We start from the raw sequence: 17,499 nt of genomic DNA on the forward strand, positions 1-17,499 counted from the left end.
TGTGCTTTGTGGAAGGCCTGGGCGAGGAGAGGCCACAGCCCTCACGTTCCCCTCTGTACCTTGGAGCAGGAAGTAGGGGTGGTGTGAGGACACCACAAACACCGGCTTCCAGGGCACCTCGGGGTGATGAGGCCCAGGGGGTGCAAAGGCGCAGGTGATTTTGGTCTTGGTCACATCCATGAGGTTCATGGAGCCGTTCCTGGAAAAGAGCAGCACCTGGGGCGCAGAGACATCGAGTGGAGACTTCTGCTGGACTCGGGCCCTCAGGGGAGGAGGCCGCCCGTGGGGTGGGAACCAGCTGGACACACAGCGCAGCACGGAGAAGGGTCTATAAGCTCTTGGGCACCGGCTCCAGATCCATCGCAGGCCATGGTGGGGGAGCGCAGGCGCCAGGGCATGAGCTGGCAGGAGCCCCGCCCCACGCCCCTCGACCCAGGGTGCCGCACCCCTTTTACCCCCTTGGCTTCTCCCTGTTCTTGCCAGGATACTGGCTGGAGAACCCTTCTTCCTAAGCCCCCAGGGACCTGCTTGATCCTGTGGCCCTCCTGCCTTCCTTCCCTGCAGGGAGCAAACCAGGTTCCCTGGGCTTCAAAAGCCTCCTTGGCCCCATGGCCCCATGGCCGTCCTCCATCCATTGCCCTCCCTCACACATCCGCTCCTGGCCACCCCGGCCGGCCTCCCGCCTCTGGCCTTTGTCCCCATTTGGGATTTGTGGCTGCAGTGCCCAAGCACCTTCTCTTCAGCACAGGATGCTGCACTCTCAGCCCTCCACAGCCTCCCCAGCTTGCAGGACCCAGGGCTTGGGGAGCCCTCAGAAGCCTTAGAAGTGCGCTCCTCCTCCTTGACCTGTAAGTGATGCTGGTGCCCTGGGGCTGGGGAATCTGCAGGCTCCCAGCTCCCTTCCCTGCTCACTAGCTGCTGGTGAGCACAGAATGGGCTCCTGCGGCCCTCTATGCCTCAGCCTCTGAAGGGCCCCTGGGAGTCACAGACTCTCTCTCCAGGCCCATGGCCCATCAGGTGGGCCCTGTGAGAATTAGGATCAGCTGCAATGTCCCACCCCAGCATCAGCCACAGACACCTCCGACTCCCAGGCCGTTCTGAGCTGAGTATATGTACCCCTGATCTCCTCCTCCACACCTCAAGCCCCTTCTGCCTGGCGGGGGGCCCTCCACCGGCTGGGGCTGCCTTCTCATCTCCCCTGGCCCAGCTCAGCTGTGACCTCCAGTCACCCCTTCTGCAGGCCAAGTGAGGCAGCCCCCTCTCTGCGCCCCGCGGCCTTTGCAAAATCACATGACAGCCTTTCTTGAGTTCCAGGCTGGCTGCTTGGTGACCTGCCTGTCTTTGCCAGTGAACTGTGAGCTCCACTAAGCAGGGGCTTTTTTTATTTGTCAGAGTTTTTTGGTGCTGGGGACAGAACCCATAGCCTCACGCTGGCCCCTGTTAAGCAAGCGTGGCTCTGCCACTGAGCTACACCCCAGCCATGGACTTTCTCTTTCATGTCTCGCTAGTCCAGTGCCTGGCACGCACTAGACCACCAAAATACAGTTCCTGAAGAAAAGACGAACACATGCCCAGGAGAGGAGTGAGAGGCAGGGACACCTACCATGCCAGGTAAGGCTGGGACTGGGGCCACCGCAGAGATGGCTTCTTCCAGGTGCTTTCTGGGCCTACAGGAAACAAAACACATGCAAGTTCTCCTTCCTTAAGTGGTTCAAACTTTTACTACCATCTCCTAGGGACCTCTCCTAGAGTCTCCTAGAGTTTCTCAGGGAAACTCTTGATATGTGCACCAGGAAGTATGTTGAGGAGATTGGTTTTGGTTTTGGTTTTCTGGTACTGAGGATGGAACCCAGGGGCATTCTACCTCTGAGCTACACCCCCTGGCCTATTTTTTATGCTTTATTTTGAAGCAGGGTCTCACTGAGTTGCAGAGGCCCTCACTAAGTAGCTGAGGCTGGCCGCGAAACGTGATCCTCCTGTCTCAGCCTCCGGAGTGCTGGGATTGCAAGGGTGCGCCACCACGCCAGGCTAGAGGAGAGTGTTTAGTAGTAGCAAAAAAAGAAGGAGCAAATTTCAGTTTCATTAGCAGGAGAATGCTTGGAAGTCATTCTGGGAACTTAGAGAATGAAATATAATACAGCCATGGAAATGAAAGAACTGGAGCTACGCACACTAACACCCGTGACTCTCGTGAACAACATTGCAAAGCAAGTTAGAGCCGGGCGTGGTGGCGCACGCTTGTCATTCCAGCTTTCGGGAGGCTGAGACCGGAGGATCGCTTTTTGTGGACAGCCTCAGCTACTTAGTGAGCCCGCCGCAACTTAATGAGAGCCTGTTTTAAAAATGAAGAATAAGAAATAGGGCAGGGGGCGTAGCTCGGAGGTAGAGCACCCCTGGGCTCCATCCCCAGTACTGGAAAAAAAAAGTTGGAGAATATGTAGTACATAGTTCCATCGATACGTTTCCTAAATAGGCACAGCTAAATAATATGCTATTTAGAGACACAGCCAGACATATGCATGCAGTTAACTCTTAACACAATCAAAGAAATGACGACTTTAGAAAAGCAATAAAAACTGTTGAGCAAACAATTGCCCCTCATTGGCAGCGACTCCCACCAAAAGGCAGAGCGTCTTTTTCTGCCGCTTGGACGTGGGGCAGCCTGGGGACGAGCTTTGCCGACGGGACCTCAGCAGGCGTAACGAGGGCAGAGCGTGAGCGGCACTCGTGCCTGGACTGTGCTCGCTTGCTGCTGGGACCCTCACGCTGGCGCCCGAGGAGGCCTGAGCCAGCCTGCAGGAGGGGCTGCGGGGAAAGCGCGAGGTGTCCCGCCAACAGCTGGCCAGCTGCAGGGGCGAGAGGGAGGCCATCCCAGAGCCTGGCCGGGCGCCAGCTGCCTGCACACACAGGTGGCACCTAGGGAGGTCTGAGAGGGACCTGCCCGAGCCAGAGCACCCGAGCTGTGGACCTACAGAACCCGGCCAACAGCCACTGCCTGCCTGCCTGCCTGCCTGCCTTCCTTCCTTCCTTCCTTCCTTCCTTCCTTCCTTCCTTCCTTCCTTCCTTCCTTCCGGTACTAGGAATGGAACCCAGGGGCACTCTAACTCCCAGCTTCCATCCCCAGCCCTGTTTTTTAAATCCTTTATTTTGAAACAGGGTCTCACTGAATTGTAAAGGGCCTAGGTAGCTGAGACTGTCTGCAAACCACAATCCTCCTGTCTCAGCCTCCCAAATGTTGAGATTATAAGTGTGTGCCACCATGCCTGGCTTTTTATGTTTATTTAGTACTGAGAATTGAACACAGGGACATTCTAACTCTGAACCACATTGCCAGCTCTATTTGTGTGTGTGTGTGTGTGTGTGTGTGTGTGTGTGTGTGTGACTGAGGATTGAGCCCAGGGGCATTCTATCTGGGAGCTACACTCCCAGCCCTATTTTTTATTCCTGTGTGTGTGTGTGTGTGTGTGTGTGTGTGTGTGTTACTAGGGGTGGAACCCAGGGGCTTTTCTACCCCTGGACTACACTCCCATACCTATTTTATACTTTATTTTAAAACAGGGTCTCACTAAGTTGCTGAGAGCCTCACTGAGTAGCTGAGGCTGGCTTCAAACCTGTGTGATCCTCCTGTCTCGACCTCCCAAGCACTGGGATTACAAGCGTGTGCCACCACACCTGGCTTTATTCTTTATTTTGAAACAGAGTCTCACTAAGTTGGGGAGGGCTTTGCAAGTAGCTGAGGCTGGCCACAAACCTGTGATCCTCCTGTCTCAGCTTCCCAAGTATTGGGGTTACAGGTGTGTGCCACCATGCCTGGCTTTATTTTTTATTTTGACACAAGGTCTCACCAAGTTGGTGAGACTGGCCTCAAATCTGTAATCTTCCTGTCAGCTTTCCAAATACTGGGATCACAGGTGGCTGCCGCTGAGCCCAGCTGACAGTTTTTTCCTTAGCCATCAGGTTTTGGGGTGGTTCGGTGTGGCCGTACGTCATTAACAGCCTTTGGGGATGATGGAGAGGCAGTCTGGGAGCAATCACGGAGCTGGAGGTGTTCCCTTACCAGTGGGTACAGGGGAGTTCCTCTCATTCCTTTTAGTGCACACACATTGTATGGATTCATTTGCATTCATCAAATATTTTTAATTAAAAATAGATCCTGGGGGAAACTGATGAGACATTGTTTTTGCAGAACTGGGTCCCTTCTTGATCACATGGGTAAGAAAGATGCCTTACACACCGCCAAACAATTTCTTTAGAAAAATTCGGCCCACGCACGCACGCAGCAGCGGGAGGCCGTCGGTCTGCCGGGAGCCACCCACCTCTCGACAAGCAAACTGAGGGTGGGTCCTTGGGTCCCGCTGGCTGTCACCAGGAAGAGGGACGCGTCCGTGCACAGCACCACGCATTTCATCTGGGCTTTCACCGGGCCCTCGGGATACATGTTCTGTCCTTTGTGGACCAAGAAATACTTTAGGAAGTGGATGCTTTGGCAGTGGCATCCCTCAGGAAGAGCGACGACCCCGAGGGGGAATCCTGGAAAGAACAATCACACAGCCAGTGATCACGGGGGGGGGGGGGGGGGGTGCTGGTCCTGCGACCAGCAGGTGCACAGGGGCTGGGGAGGGCAGGGCAAAGGCCGGCATTGCTTGCCCTCTGCAGGTGAAACCCCAGCCCAGGAGCCGGGACCAGAGCCCCACCGGCGGTGGGCGAGGGGGGGGGGGGGCTACGGCGGAGCAGAGCACGTGGAGCGCATGCGCCAGGAGCCGAGCGAGGATCTATCAATATCCAGACGAAATGGGAACAAGCACGTGCTTGCGAGACTGCCCACCCTGGCTTCATTAATCTCATTAAGTTGCTACCAGGGAGGCCCTCCCCCCAAGAGGCTGGTCCCCGACTTCCACACCTGCAAGGCGGGCCGGGCCCTGGGGCCCCACTGAGGTTCTGCCTGGACTGCTTTCTAGGTCTCTCAACTGCAAAACCAGTGGAGTCCCCGCTGATGGGGGCACGGAGCGGCTATCAGGAAGGAGAGCCCAAAGTGGCTCCACCTTGAGAGCCTGGGAGCCGCGAGGAAGAGGAGAAAGAGGAGGATGAGGAGGAGGACGGCTCAGGCGTAGAGAGCCTTCTCCACCGGGTACATCTGGAGGCTACACCGCGCTCCCAGGACCGCGTTGAGTCCCAGTACTCAACAGAGCGACACAGATGCCAGGTGCTCAGGGACCCAGTGTCCCCGTGTCTCTGCCCAGGCCTCGCAGGGCTTCCAAGAGGCAGGCTCTCACCTTGGGCCAGGTCCCACAGTAGGAGCACCCCGTCCTCGCATGCCAGCACCAGGTGGGAGGAGGAGCCGCTGAGTCTGGAGACTGTGATGGGTGCTGCGCAGGGCCACACACCCTCGGGGTCTAGGGGAAGGACACCGCTCACTAGGCCGCCCCGTCTGCTCCCACCCGCTCTGGGTGCCTGCACTTGTGGGCACTGCGGAGCTAAGTTCTCAAAAGGGTTCTATGCAGCAGGTCCCATGAGGCCCCCAATTTACAGATGTGGAGACTGAGGCTGAGGAGTCAGTAACTGCCAAGGAGGGCCAACTGCAGAGAAGTGGAGATTAGAAGGCAGACTGCCCGCTAGAAGGCGGGGAGTAGAGACATTGTGAGTGAGTGTGTGTGTGTGTGTGTGTGTGTGTGTGTGTGTTGCCGGGACTTGAACCCAGGAGCATTCTACCTTCGAGCTACACTCCCAGTCCTATATTATTTTTTATTTGGAATCGGAGTCTTGAGAAGTTTCCACTAGTTGGCCTCAAACCTGCAATCCTCCTGTTTCAGCCTCCCAAGCCCTGGAATTATTGAATTTTCAACATGACTTTTGACAGTACTAAAGCGTGACATGAGTGCCCAGCTCCAGGACTGAGCACAGGCTGAACCTGCTCAGTAACCATCTCCACAGACCTGGCTAACAGCCTCCCCTCCTGCTTCAAGCCAGGCAGCTGGGGCACGCTGGTAATCCTAGTACTTGGGAGGCTGAGACAGAAAGAATGTAGGTTCAAGGCCAGCCTCAGTAATACAGTGAGGCTCTCAGCAACCTAGCAGGACTCTAAACAAAAAATTAAAAGGGTTGGAGGTGTAGCTCAGAGGTAGAATGGCCCTGGGTTCAACCATCAGTCTGCCTGCCTCCCCCCCCCACCACACACACACGGGAGAACTTTTACATACAGAAATGGCAGTCTACTGTATACAGGAAACATTAGCAGTAGATGGTATAATTGGCTGCGTGTTTCACCAGAGGAGGCAGGTTGGGCTTGAAGGGTCTGGCCTGGAACTACACAGCTGGGCTAGAGCTGGGCAGGGACCGGCCGAGCCCATCCTCCTCACTGGGGAAGGGGCTGCATGGACCCGCAGGGCTGCCATCTTTACAAAACGTGACAGCTCAGGGAGCGGCCCTTGAGGTCACTCTGTACCCACCGAGTCCCTGCTGCAGCCCGTGGCTCGTGTCCCTCACGCGCCCTCAGCTAAGCTGGGGAAGGACACATCGTCAGAGCCCTGCGCTGACCACTCCCGCGTCCGTGCAAAAGTACCAATTTTATCCTTCAGAGTCCGGTTCAGTGAATAGAGGAAGAAATTGTGACGTCCAGCCCAGTGTACGCCGAGGAAACTGGCCACACCTGGTTAAGAAGAGGAGAGAGGTGTTGGCAGGAGGCCTGGGGCCTCGGGTGGTGTGCAAGGCTTTTGCCCGAGCCCCGGGTGGGGACGCTGAGGGTTTGCTCTGCTGGGGATAGCACCCCACAGGGGTGAGCTTCCTGAGGACGAAAGGTGAGGTGTGCCGTGGGGCTGTCCCTGGGGTTACTTGCCTTCCTGGACAAGGAAGATACACAAGGAGGGCACACACACACACACACACACACACACACACACACACACACACTGTCTGTGGCTGCTCTCACACCTCCTGGAAGATTCGTGTCCACTGGTGGTCAAAGCTAACATTTGCTGCAGGCCAAGTGCAGACCCTGGAGGCCTGGCGGGGACGTGCTCACACACCTTCAGGGGGCCCCTCGGGGGATGGTGTCTGGGCTCAGAGGCTCAGACCCAAGCAGGAACCCTGAGGCCACAGCTTCCAACCTGCCTCCATCCTCCACCAGGCAAGGGTCACCTGCGGAAGCCCTGGGCTTGCTGGGACCGCTGCCTGCTTGCCTACCTGGGGGGCTCTTGGTCTCCACTGGCATCAGACAGCTGGGCAGGAGGAAGTGGAACGTGGCTGTGCTGGGAGAGGAGAAGAGTCAGAGCCGCGCAGACTCCCCGCCAAGGAGAGGTGATGGCGGGCTTGCTACCAAGACCCGAAATGGACAGTTAGGATGGACCTTCCCAGGGGCACGGGGCCTTGAGGCAAGAGCCTTCTAGGTGCAGGTCCTGGTGGGGGGTATAGAGCTGGGCGTTGGTGAGGGCAGGGCAGGCAGAGCCTCTCCCAGGCCGGGTGGGGCAGGGCAGAGCCCCCTCTGTCCTCCAGAAGATCTCTAAAGAGCAGACCCAGGCCCTGGGCGCAGTGGCGCATGTCTGTAATCCTAGTGCTTGGGAGGCTGAGACAGGAAGATCGCAGGTTCGCGGCCAGCCTCAACAACTTGGTGAGGCTGTCAGTAAATTAGTAAGAACCTGTTTCCAAATAATACAATTTAAAAAAAAAAAGGGCTGGGGGTGGGTGTGTAGCTTGGAGGTAAAATGCCCCTGAGTTCAATCCCTAGTAACACACACACACACACACACACACACACACACACACACACACACACAGAGACTTGGGCCATGTGCAGCAAAGTTCACTCAACCCCAGAGGCAGTGAGGCCAGAGGTGTGCTGGTCAGCTGGGTCTTTGTTTTTCTGTTTGTTTCGTTTAAGTGTGTGTGTGTGTGTGTGTGTGTGTGTGTGTGTGTGATGCTGGGAATTTAACACAGGAGCATTCTACATCTGAGCTACACCCCTAGCCCTATTATTTTTATTTTATTATTTATTTATTTATTTATTTATTTATTTATTTATTGTGGTACTGGGGGTGGAACCCAGGGGCTTTCTACCTCCGGGCTATACTTCCAGACCTATTTTACACTTTATTTGGAAACAGGGTCTCACTAAGTTGTTGAGAGCCTCAGTAATTAGCTGAGGTTGGCTTTGAACCTGCATGATCCTCCTGTCTTAGCCTCCCAAGTGCAGGGATTACAAGCATGCGCCACCAAGCCCAGTTTATTTTTATTTTAATAGGGTCTCACTGAGTTGCAGAGGACCTTACTAAGTAGCTGAGGCTGCCTGAGAACCGCGCTCCTCCTAGCTCAGCCTCCCAAATGCTGGGGCTACAAGAGTGCACCACCGCGGCTGGCTTTAACCTGTGATCCTTCTGTCTCAGACTTCCAATGACTAGGATTACAGCCCAGCTATTCTAACCATTCTTAAATAATGTCCACACAACATTTTAAAATAATCTGCTGAGGCAGGCATAGTGGCATACACCTATAATCCCAATATTTGAGAGGCTGAGATGGGAGAATTGCAGGTTTGAGGACAGTCTCAGCAATGCAGTGGGACTCTCAGCAACCTTGTGAGACTCTGGTTTCAGGATAAAAGATAAAAAGGGCTAAAGGTAAAGCTCAGAGGTAGAATGCCCCTGGGTTCAATCCCCAGCACACCCGTCCACACACACACACACACACACACACACACACACACACACACACCCAAAACCGAAAACTGCCGAACGTCTCTAAACATTTCTCCAAACCCCAAAGACCTCTCTGCCCTGGTACTAGTTCTGGTCCTGGGGCTGCGTCCGGGCTCACCTGGACAGCTCCTCCTCCCACTCCCCGTCCAGGTACTTCTTGTAGTAGGTGTGGAAGATGTCCGCCTGGTGCTCCCACTGACTGTCTTTGATGAAGTGGTTCTGCCCCGAGCCCAGCCCGCAGCAGTCTTCTATCTTTGCAAAGACTTCCAGAGGGCTTTTGAATGTAGTACCTTGGTCGGAAATAGTCCAGAATTAGTCGAATCACCTGACGTCGCCTTTGCTGACCCCATCTTCCCCTGTGCTTTCCCCTGCCTGCAGAAGCCTCTTCCTCAGAAACCCACTCTTGCTCTGCAGTGGGTCTGCGAGCCCAGGTGCGAGCCCAGGTGCTGGAGAGCCTCTGCCCTCCCTCCTCCTCCTTCTCCAAATCCAGTCTTTTCTTCGGCTGCTGAATCACTGAGTCTCTGCAAAGGACGGGGAGATGGTCCCTGTCGCCATCTCCCCCCAGCTAAGCCGGGCCCAAACCTGCCGGAGACCGTTACTTTTTGGTGGCTGCAGAAGACCCACGTAATCCAGCGGGCTCGCGAGTTCTGTGCTGACGTTTTTCCGCGTGCCTTCCTATCAGCGGTCTCCTTTCCCTGTCAATCACGCTCTTCATCACCCCCTTCCAAATGACCTTTCATTTCCTTCTTATTCCTTGCTTCCTAAATCCCCGGTAATACTGGGTGACTTGTTCTCTTAGATTCATCCCCTGACTTCCCTTTGGAGGGTGCCTGGGTCCCTCAAACTCCCAGAGTCCTTGTGCCCCAGGCTGCTTCCCAGAGGCTACAGCTGTCCGCCCTCCCTCTCTTCCTCCTTCCCTCTCTTGTTTCCTTTCTCCCCCTTTTTTCTCTTTCTCTCTTCCAGTTCCTTTTTTCTTATGGTATTGGGGGTTGAACCTAGTGGCGTTCTACCTCCAAGCTATGCTTTCATTCCTTTTTATGTTTTGTTTTGAAACAGAGTCTTGCTAGGTTGCTGAGGGTTTCACTAAGATGCTGAGGCTGGCTTCAAACCTGTGATCGTCCCAAGTACTGAGATTGCTTGGCTTGTGCCACCATGCCCAACTGTCTTCAAGTTCTTGAATAACTTTCTAGAGGTTTTTCTAAAGAGAAGGTATCACATACGGGGTTAGTTCTCAAAGGTTGAAGTCAGATCAGCAGGGGCAGAGTCACCTAGGGCCAGTCGAAATGTTTTATCGAGCCCAGGCCCAGCCCTATGGGAACAGGAGTTCTGGGGCAGGGCCAGCAATCGGGGTCTTCGAGTCAGGCGCCGCTGAGCCCGAGCACTGCTGCTGCTCCCTGCGCCCTTCAGATCTCGCTCAGCATCTTGGAGATGAGCTCACACTAGTCTAGAGCCTCCTCGGTGCCTGTGGCTTGTTTCTATCTGCTGACCTGTTTTCTTCCTCCTTTGATGGACCATCTGCGTCTTACTCGTCTTTGTGGTTTGTGCCTTGTGGGCATTCAGCAAATGCTGATGAGGGGGTTGGCTCAGGAATGTAGGCATAACGAACTTCACCTAGCAGTCAGAGGCGGTGTCTCTCTTTGCTGAACTTCCGATGAGGTTAACTATCTTCATAACAATTATATTTTTATGTCCCAGAGTTTGTAAGTTTTAAGATATTTCCTCTTTGCTGGCGTGGTGGCGTACGCTTGTAATCCCCGTGCTTGGGAGGCGGAGACAGGAGGATCGCTGGCTTAGGAGACCCAGTTTCCAAAAATAAAAAATAGGTCTGGGAGTGTAGCCCGGAGGTAGAAGGGCTTCCAGGAACCCCAGTACCACCAGAAAAAAAAAAAAGATATTTCCTCTTCAGAACTATGTATATAAGCTGGGCATGGTGGAGCACGCTTGTAGTCCCTGCGCTTGGGGGGCTGAGACAGGAAGATCACACAGGTTCGAAGCCAGCCTCAGCTACTTAGTGAGGCTCTCAGCAACTTAGTGAGACCCTGTTTCCAAATAAAAATATAAAAATAGGTCTGGGAGTATGGCCCGGAGGTAGAAGAGTCCCTGGTTCCCACCCCCAGTACCACCAAAAAAAAAAAAAACAACAACAACAAACAAACAAAAAACTATGTATATAATTAGATATTGCTGCTAATAAGCAGAAAAAAATAGAAAATCTGGAAAAAGGCGAGGAAGGAAGAATGGTGAAATAATAATAATGGCACAAAGAAAGCCTCAGCTGGATTATACTTGCCTGTTATAGGTTTAGGTGGCCTGATCTTCATTATGTTGATTGGAAGACTCAGCTTAATGTCACCTCTAAAATAAATGTTCGGATCCTATGATATGGAAAAGGCATATCCAATCAGTCAACAAAGGAGATGCCATGGAATCACTAAAAACACTCAAAAAGAAGGCAGAGCCGGGCGTGGTGGCGCAGGCTTGCAATCCCCGCGCTTGGGAGGCGGAGACAGGAGGATCACGCAGGTTCAAAGCCAGCTGCGCTGGTTTAAGAGACCTGTTTCCAAATAAAAAATATAACAAATAGGGGTGTAGCCTGAAGGTAGAAGGTTTTCCAGGAACCCCAGTACCACAAAAAGAAAAAGAAGAAGAAGAAGAAGGAGAAGGAGAAGGAGAAGGAGAAGGAGAAGAAGACGACGACGACGACGGCAGAAAGGAGAGGGAAGAAAAACAGATGGGACAAATACTAAGTAGCAAGGTGGTAGCTTTAAACCCAACCACAGCAATAATCACATTAAACCTACATGGTCTAAATCCCCCCCCCCCTCAGTGAAAAAGCAGAGATGGTCAGATTGTTTAAAAGGACAAAACCCAAAGAAATTCAGTTTATTTATTTATTTACTTATTTGTCTGTCTGGAGATTGAACCCAGGGGCATTTGACCTCCGAGCTACACCCCCTGTCCTGTTTTTTTATTCTTTATTTTGAAACAGGGTCTCACTGAGTTGCAGAGGGCCTCACTAAGTGGCTGAGGCTGTCCACGAACCGCGATCCTCTGGTCTCAGCCTCCCGAATGCTGGGATTACAAGCGTGAGCCATCACGCCCGGCTTGAAATTCAGTTTAAATGTAAAGAAACCAATATGTTCAGAGTTAAAGTATCAAAACAGACACAACCTACTAAAACTAGCCGAAAGAAAGCGGGGAGGCTGTGTTGGTATCTGACTTGGAAGACTTCAGGCAGAATAAAGAATATTAACCAGGAATCAGAGGGTCGGTGCATGGTGGTAAAATGGTGCGCTCCTCAGAAAGTCCTCAGGTGTGACCTCTCCTGCACTGAAACTCAGGAAGAGGTGTGCTGCCAGGCTTGGAGGGAGGGCCAGGACACCCCAGGGCTGCTTTGTCTTCTAAGGTATTCCAAAGGCAAGATGAAAGCCCAAGTCACTAGTCTTGGTGGATTGGGAAGATATTTTTTTCAGGGGCAAATCCAGGTATCATGGGCCCCTCTTTAAGAAAAAGAATACGAAATGAAATTATGGCGAGCTGTGGTGATACACACCTGTAATCCTAGTACTTGGGAGGCTGAGACAGAAAGATTGCAGGCTGGAGGCCAGCCTCAGCAACTTAACGAGGCCCTAAGCAATGCAGACCCTGTTACAAAAAAAAAAAAAATTTTTTTTAAAGGGCTTGGAGTGAAGCTCAGAGGTAGAATACTCCTGGGTTCAATCCCTGGTACTGAACACACACACACACACACACACACACACACACACACACACACACGAACACAAAATGCCCATGGTCACTCTAACACCACCCGTTATGGGAAGAATTATGGTAGAGGAAAATTGGGTTGAAAAGAGACAGGGGTCATTAGTCATTTTGTTTAAAATATGTTAGTTTTGCTAATTTTACAAAAATCAGATACTCTATGAGACCCTGTTTCCAAATAAAAATGGAAAAATAGGTCTGGGAGTGTAGCCCGGAGGTAGAAGGAACCCCAGTATCATAAAAAAAAAAAAAAAAAAATTTGAGCCAGGCATGGTGGCACATCCTTGTCATCCCTGAGCTTGGGAGGCTGAGACAGGAGGATCATGGTTCGCACACTGCTAGGGCCCCTCCTGGGGCTTCCACGGGGCTGTATGAATGAGGAGCTCTGAAGTGTAAGTTCCCTTAACTTCAGGGAACCCCCCCCCCCGAAAAATGACTTAAGTCAATTACCTGCAGTGATAGGAGGGCCACGTTCAGCGGATCTGAGATGCAAGATTAAGTCACGGGGGATCTGAACAGTGTCCTCGTGGGGCCTTTAACCAGTATATTTGACTTTAAGGTGCATTTTAAGTGAAAATAAGAATCTTGGAAACCTAACTTGAATCTGGAGCATTCTCTTAAAGTTTCTTACCATTTCTAAGTTGTCTGGAGTAATGGGATCAATACTGTTCTGAGGAGAAAAAAGGAGAAATTAATTCATGACAGGTTTGATCTATGTCCGCCTCCCCCTACAATCATCTGAGATGTCCCTTCTTTCCTGGCTTCCTTTTGTGAGAGTGAGTTCATTCAGTAGACGTGCAGGACCAACATACGGTGGCCTCTGGCCTGCAGGAGTGAACATATGATCCCTATTCCCCGGGATCTTAAAACGGAGCCGGGGAGCAGGCACCATGCACAGGCCTGTACGCCCAGCTACTCAGGAGGCTGAGGAAGGAGGGCACAAGTTTGAGGCCCCAGCCTTGGCAACCTAGTGAGACCCTGTGTTAAAAAAAAAAAAAAATGAGCTTTTTCTGGCTACCGAAGCAGTTGAGAGTTCAACGCAAGTTTTGAAGATGCCGCCCAAGGGAAAAAGTGGTTCCGGAAAGGGGGGAAAGGTGGAGCAACCTCTGGGAGTGACAGTGCTGTCAAGAAGGCTCAGGGTCCCAAAGGTGGCGGCAATGCAGTGAAGGTCACACACATTTTGTGTGAAAAACACGGCAAAATCATGGAAGCCGCCGGGCGTGGTAGCGCACGCTTGTAATCCCTGCGCTTGGGAGGCGGAGACAGGAGGATTGCGCAGGTTCGAAGCCAGCTGCGCTGGCCTAAGAGACCCTGTTTCCAAATATAAAAGTATAAAATAGGTCTGGGAGTGTAGCCCTAAGGTAGAAGGGCTTCCAGGAACCCCAGTACCACCAAAAAAAAAAAAAAAAAAATCATGGAAGCCATGGAAAGGTTAAAGTCTGGAATGAGATTCAGTGAGGTGGCCACATAATATAGTGAGATAAGGCCAGGCAAGGGGATGACTTGGGTTGGATGACCAGAGAGTCCATGGTGGGACCACTTCAAGAAGTAGCATTTGCCTTGCCTGTAAGTGGAACGGATAAGTCAGTGAAGACAAAATTTGGATATCATATTATTATGGTTGAAGGGAGAAAATAAAATCATATAAAAAAAATTGAGAGCCGGGCGTGGTGGCGCACGCTTGTAATCCCCGCGCTTGGGAGGCAGAGACAGGAGGATCGCGCAGGTTCGAAGCCAGATGCATGCGCTGGCTTAGGAGACCCTGTTTCCAAATAAAAATGTAAAAATAGGTCTGGGAGTGTAGCCCGGAGGTAGAAGGAACCCCAGTACCACCAAAAAAAAAAAAAAAAAAAAATTGAGCCAGGCATGGTGGCACATCCTTGTAATCCCTGAGCTTGGGAGGCTGAGACAGGAGGATCATGGTTCGCAGCTAGCCTCAGCTACTTAGTGAGGCCCTTTGCAACTCAGTGAGACTCTGTTTCAAAATAAAGAATAAAAAGTAGGGCTGGGGATGTAGTTCGAAGGTAGAATGTCCCTGGGTTTCCATCCCCAGCACTGAGGAAAAAAAAAAAAATTGAAGGGCAGATTTTCTGGCAATTTAGCTTAGTGGTAGAGTGCTTGGCTATCATGTGTAAGGCCCAAACTCCAGTTTGCAAACTAAAAAACAAACAAAATAGCAAAGAAAAGAATAAGGAAAAATAATCAGTGCACATTGTATAAATAAGCACATTAAGGCTCCCAGTGGAACAGAAATCAGAACAAAAGAGCCTCCCTCCAGGGAACTGTCTGGAGGGGGTCTCAGGGAGAGGAGAGTCCAGACCAGAGAGCTCCTGAACTTCCTGCTCCTGAAAACATACCTACTTTTTAGACTTATTTTGTCCAAAGCAAATCAATTTTGGAGACATGGATGACTTTTTCTGTTGCCCTCCCCCCTTTTTTTAATGATGGTGATGGAACCCAGGGGCCCTCTAACCTCCGGGCTACACCCTCAGACCTATTTTATTTTTATTTGGAAACAGAGTCTTGCTTAATTGCTGAGAATTTCACTAAGTTGCTGAGGCTGGCTTCGAACCTGAGATCCTCCTATCTCAACTTCCCAAATACTGGGATTACAGGTGTGCACCACCACGCCGGGTTTCCTTTGCCCTTTCTTATCCTCCCGGGTCTGGTTCATCCTGAAATTCCAGGGAGGAGACAGGGGAGACGCGAGTCAAGAGTGGGAGAAATACATTGGTTGAAAACGCAGCTGTTTCCTACCAGTTGCAGCTGTCTGGCTTTTTTCTTTGAATTTAAAGCAAGTTGTGGGTGCTCCAATTCCTTGAGCCAAGATTCCTTGGGCAATTTATACACATCCAGACAAATCTCTCCAGCCCCTGTGTTAAGAAACCAAAGTCCATTGAGCAACTGCGGGCAGGCGGCAAGTCTCCTCTTCCCAGAGACGCTGGCACTCAGACTGGCACCTCTGCGGGGTGGGACAGCTGAGGAACCCCAGCTGTGGCAAACTGAAGGGAATGGAGTTTCACAACGGTTATTGCAAATCCTCACTTGCTAAGTAACTTCCCCACAGGGAGCTGAAGCTCAAGCCGCCACCACCACCGAAGGGAGACGGGCTTGTCACCCACAAAGCACCAAGCCTGCAGGGTTTAACCTGGCTGTCTACTCTGCCGGGTGCCCGGGCCGTCTATGGCACTTTGCCCTGGATCTTCCTGGGAAGGAAGGTGGCACGCACAGACGCGGTAAGACCAGGGCAAGGAATAGAATTTAAAAAGATGTCCTAAAAGATTTCTTCCAACCAGTGTTGGAGGAGATACAGCCAGTGGGATGGTGGCAGGACTTCTGTCACTGAACCGAGCTCAGCTTCTTTACTGAATACCCACCAAGTTGGGAAAGGTCGTGCATTCCCATAGTATAAGATCCCACGTAAACGTTTCCTTAAAAAGTAATTATCTGCCGGGCGTGGTGGCGCACGCTTGTAATCCCCGCGCTTGGGAGGCAGAGACAGGAGGATTGTGCATGTTCGAAGCCAGGCGCATGCGCTGGCTTAGGAGACCCTGTTTCCAAATAGAAAAATGTAAAAATAGGTCTGGGAGTGTAGCCCGGAGGTAGAAGGGCTTCCAGGAACCCCAGTACCAGAAAAAAAAAAAAAAGTAATTATCTGCTGGGCGCGGTGGCGCACGCTTGTAATCCTAGTCTTGGGAGGCTGAGACAGGAGGATCGCAGTTTGTGGACAGCCTCAGCTACTTAGTGAGGCCCTTTGCAACCCAGTGAGATCCCGTTTCAAGATAAAGAATAAAAAATAGGGCTGGGGGTGTAGCTCAGAGGTAGAATGCTCCTGGGTCCCATTCCCAGTACAGCAAAAAAAAAAAAAAAAAAAAAAAAAAAAAAAGTATTTATCTAAGCCAAGCATTGTGGCACATACTTGTACTCCCGGTACTTGGGAGGCTGAAACAGGAGGATTGCTGGTTATTGCTAGTTCGAGGATGGCCTAGGCAAGTGTAGTGAAACTCTCAACAACCTAGTGAGAACTTGTTTCAAAATAAAAATAAAAGAGGGTTGGGTGTGGCTTAGAGGTAGAATGTCCCGGGGTTGAATTCCCAATACCCCCCCGAAAATTACACACACACACACACACACACACACACACACACACAAAAAAAAAAAAAAAAAAAAAAAAATCTGAGCCAGACAGGGTGGTGCATGCTCATAATCTCAGTACACTAGAAGTTGAGACAGAAGAATTGCACACTTGAGGCCAGCCTCGGCAATTTAGCAAGACTCTGTTTCAAAGTAAAAATAAAAGCTGGATGCTGGGTGTGATGGCACACGCTTGTAATCCCAGCATTTGGGAGGCTGAGACAGGAGGATTGCTGTCTGCAGACAGCTTCAGCTACTACTTAGTGAGGCCCTTTGCAACTCAGGGAGACCCTGTTTCAAAATAAAGCATAAAAAATAGAGCTGGGGGTGTAGCTTGGAAGTAGAATGCCCCTGGGTTCCAACCTCAGTACTGAAAACAAACAAACAAAAAAGCTGGGTGTGGTGGCACACACTTGTAATCCTAGTACTTGGGAGACTGAGACAGGAGAATCACAGGTTCTCTGCCAGCATCACCTACTTAGTGAGGCCTTTTGCAATTTAGTGAGACCCTATTTAAAAATAAAGAATAAAAAATTGGAGCCGGGCGTGGTGACGCACGCTTGTAAGCCCAGCATTTGGGAAGCTGAGACAGAAGGCTGCAGTTCCAGGACAGCCTCAGCCACTTAGTGAGGCCTTTTGCAACTCAGTGAAACTCTGTTTCAAAATAAAGAATAAAAAAAAACAGGGCTGGGGTATAGTTCAGAGGTAGAATGCCCCTGGGTTCCTTCCCCAGTACTGCCCCCACCAAAAAAAAAAAAAAAAAAAAAAATCGGGCTGGTGGTGTAGCCCAGAGGTAGAATGCCCCTGGGTTCAATCCCTAGTTCTGCAAAAAACAAAACACAACAGCCAAAAAAAAAGTATAAATAAATAAATAAGGACTGGGGGTATAGCTCAGAGGCAGAATGCTCCTCAG

General features: G+C 51.4%; 1 protein-coding gene and 1 pseudogene across 2 annotated transcripts in view; one reads left to right on the forward strand and one right to left on the reverse strand.

Moving 5' to 3' along the window:
• Positions 1–17,499, reverse strand: part of WDR93 (WD repeat domain 93) — a gene marked incomplete at both ends in the record, with an annotated part of 39,314 nt that overhangs the window by 13,800 nt on the left and 8,015 nt on the right. Inside the window, 10 exons of the mRNA XM_080691689.1 lie at positions 60–216; positions 1,604–1,667; positions 4,317–4,530; positions 5,274–5,393; positions 6,560–6,646; positions 7,180–7,244; positions 8,806–8,973; positions 10,974–11,062; positions 13,084–13,122; positions 15,210–15,325. Coding sequence (XP_080547815.1) covers positions 60–216; positions 1,604–1,667; positions 4,317–4,530; positions 5,274–5,393; positions 6,560–6,646; positions 7,180–7,244; positions 8,806–8,973; positions 10,974–11,062; positions 13,084–13,122; positions 15,210–15,325 — 1,119 coding nt within the window. The remainder of the gene's footprint in view (positions 1–59; positions 217–1,603; positions 1,668–4,316; positions 4,531–5,273; positions 5,394–6,559; positions 6,647–7,179; positions 7,245–8,805; positions 8,974–10,973; positions 11,063–13,083; positions 13,123–15,209; positions 15,326–17,499) is intronic.
• Positions 13,867–14,090, forward strand: LOC308261181 (peptidyl-prolyl cis-trans isomerase NIMA-interacting 4-like; annotated as a pseudogene). Its single transcript has one exon. The product of its transcript is annotated as a peptidyl-prolyl cis-trans isomerase NIMA-interacting 4-like (transcript).

The sequence above is a fragment of the Muscardinus avellanarius genome, assembly GCF_963383645.1.
Source record: "Muscardinus avellanarius genome assembly, chromosome: 3".
NCBI classification, from domain to species: Eukaryota; Metazoa; Chordata; class Mammalia; order Rodentia; family Gliridae; genus Muscardinus; species Muscardinus avellanarius.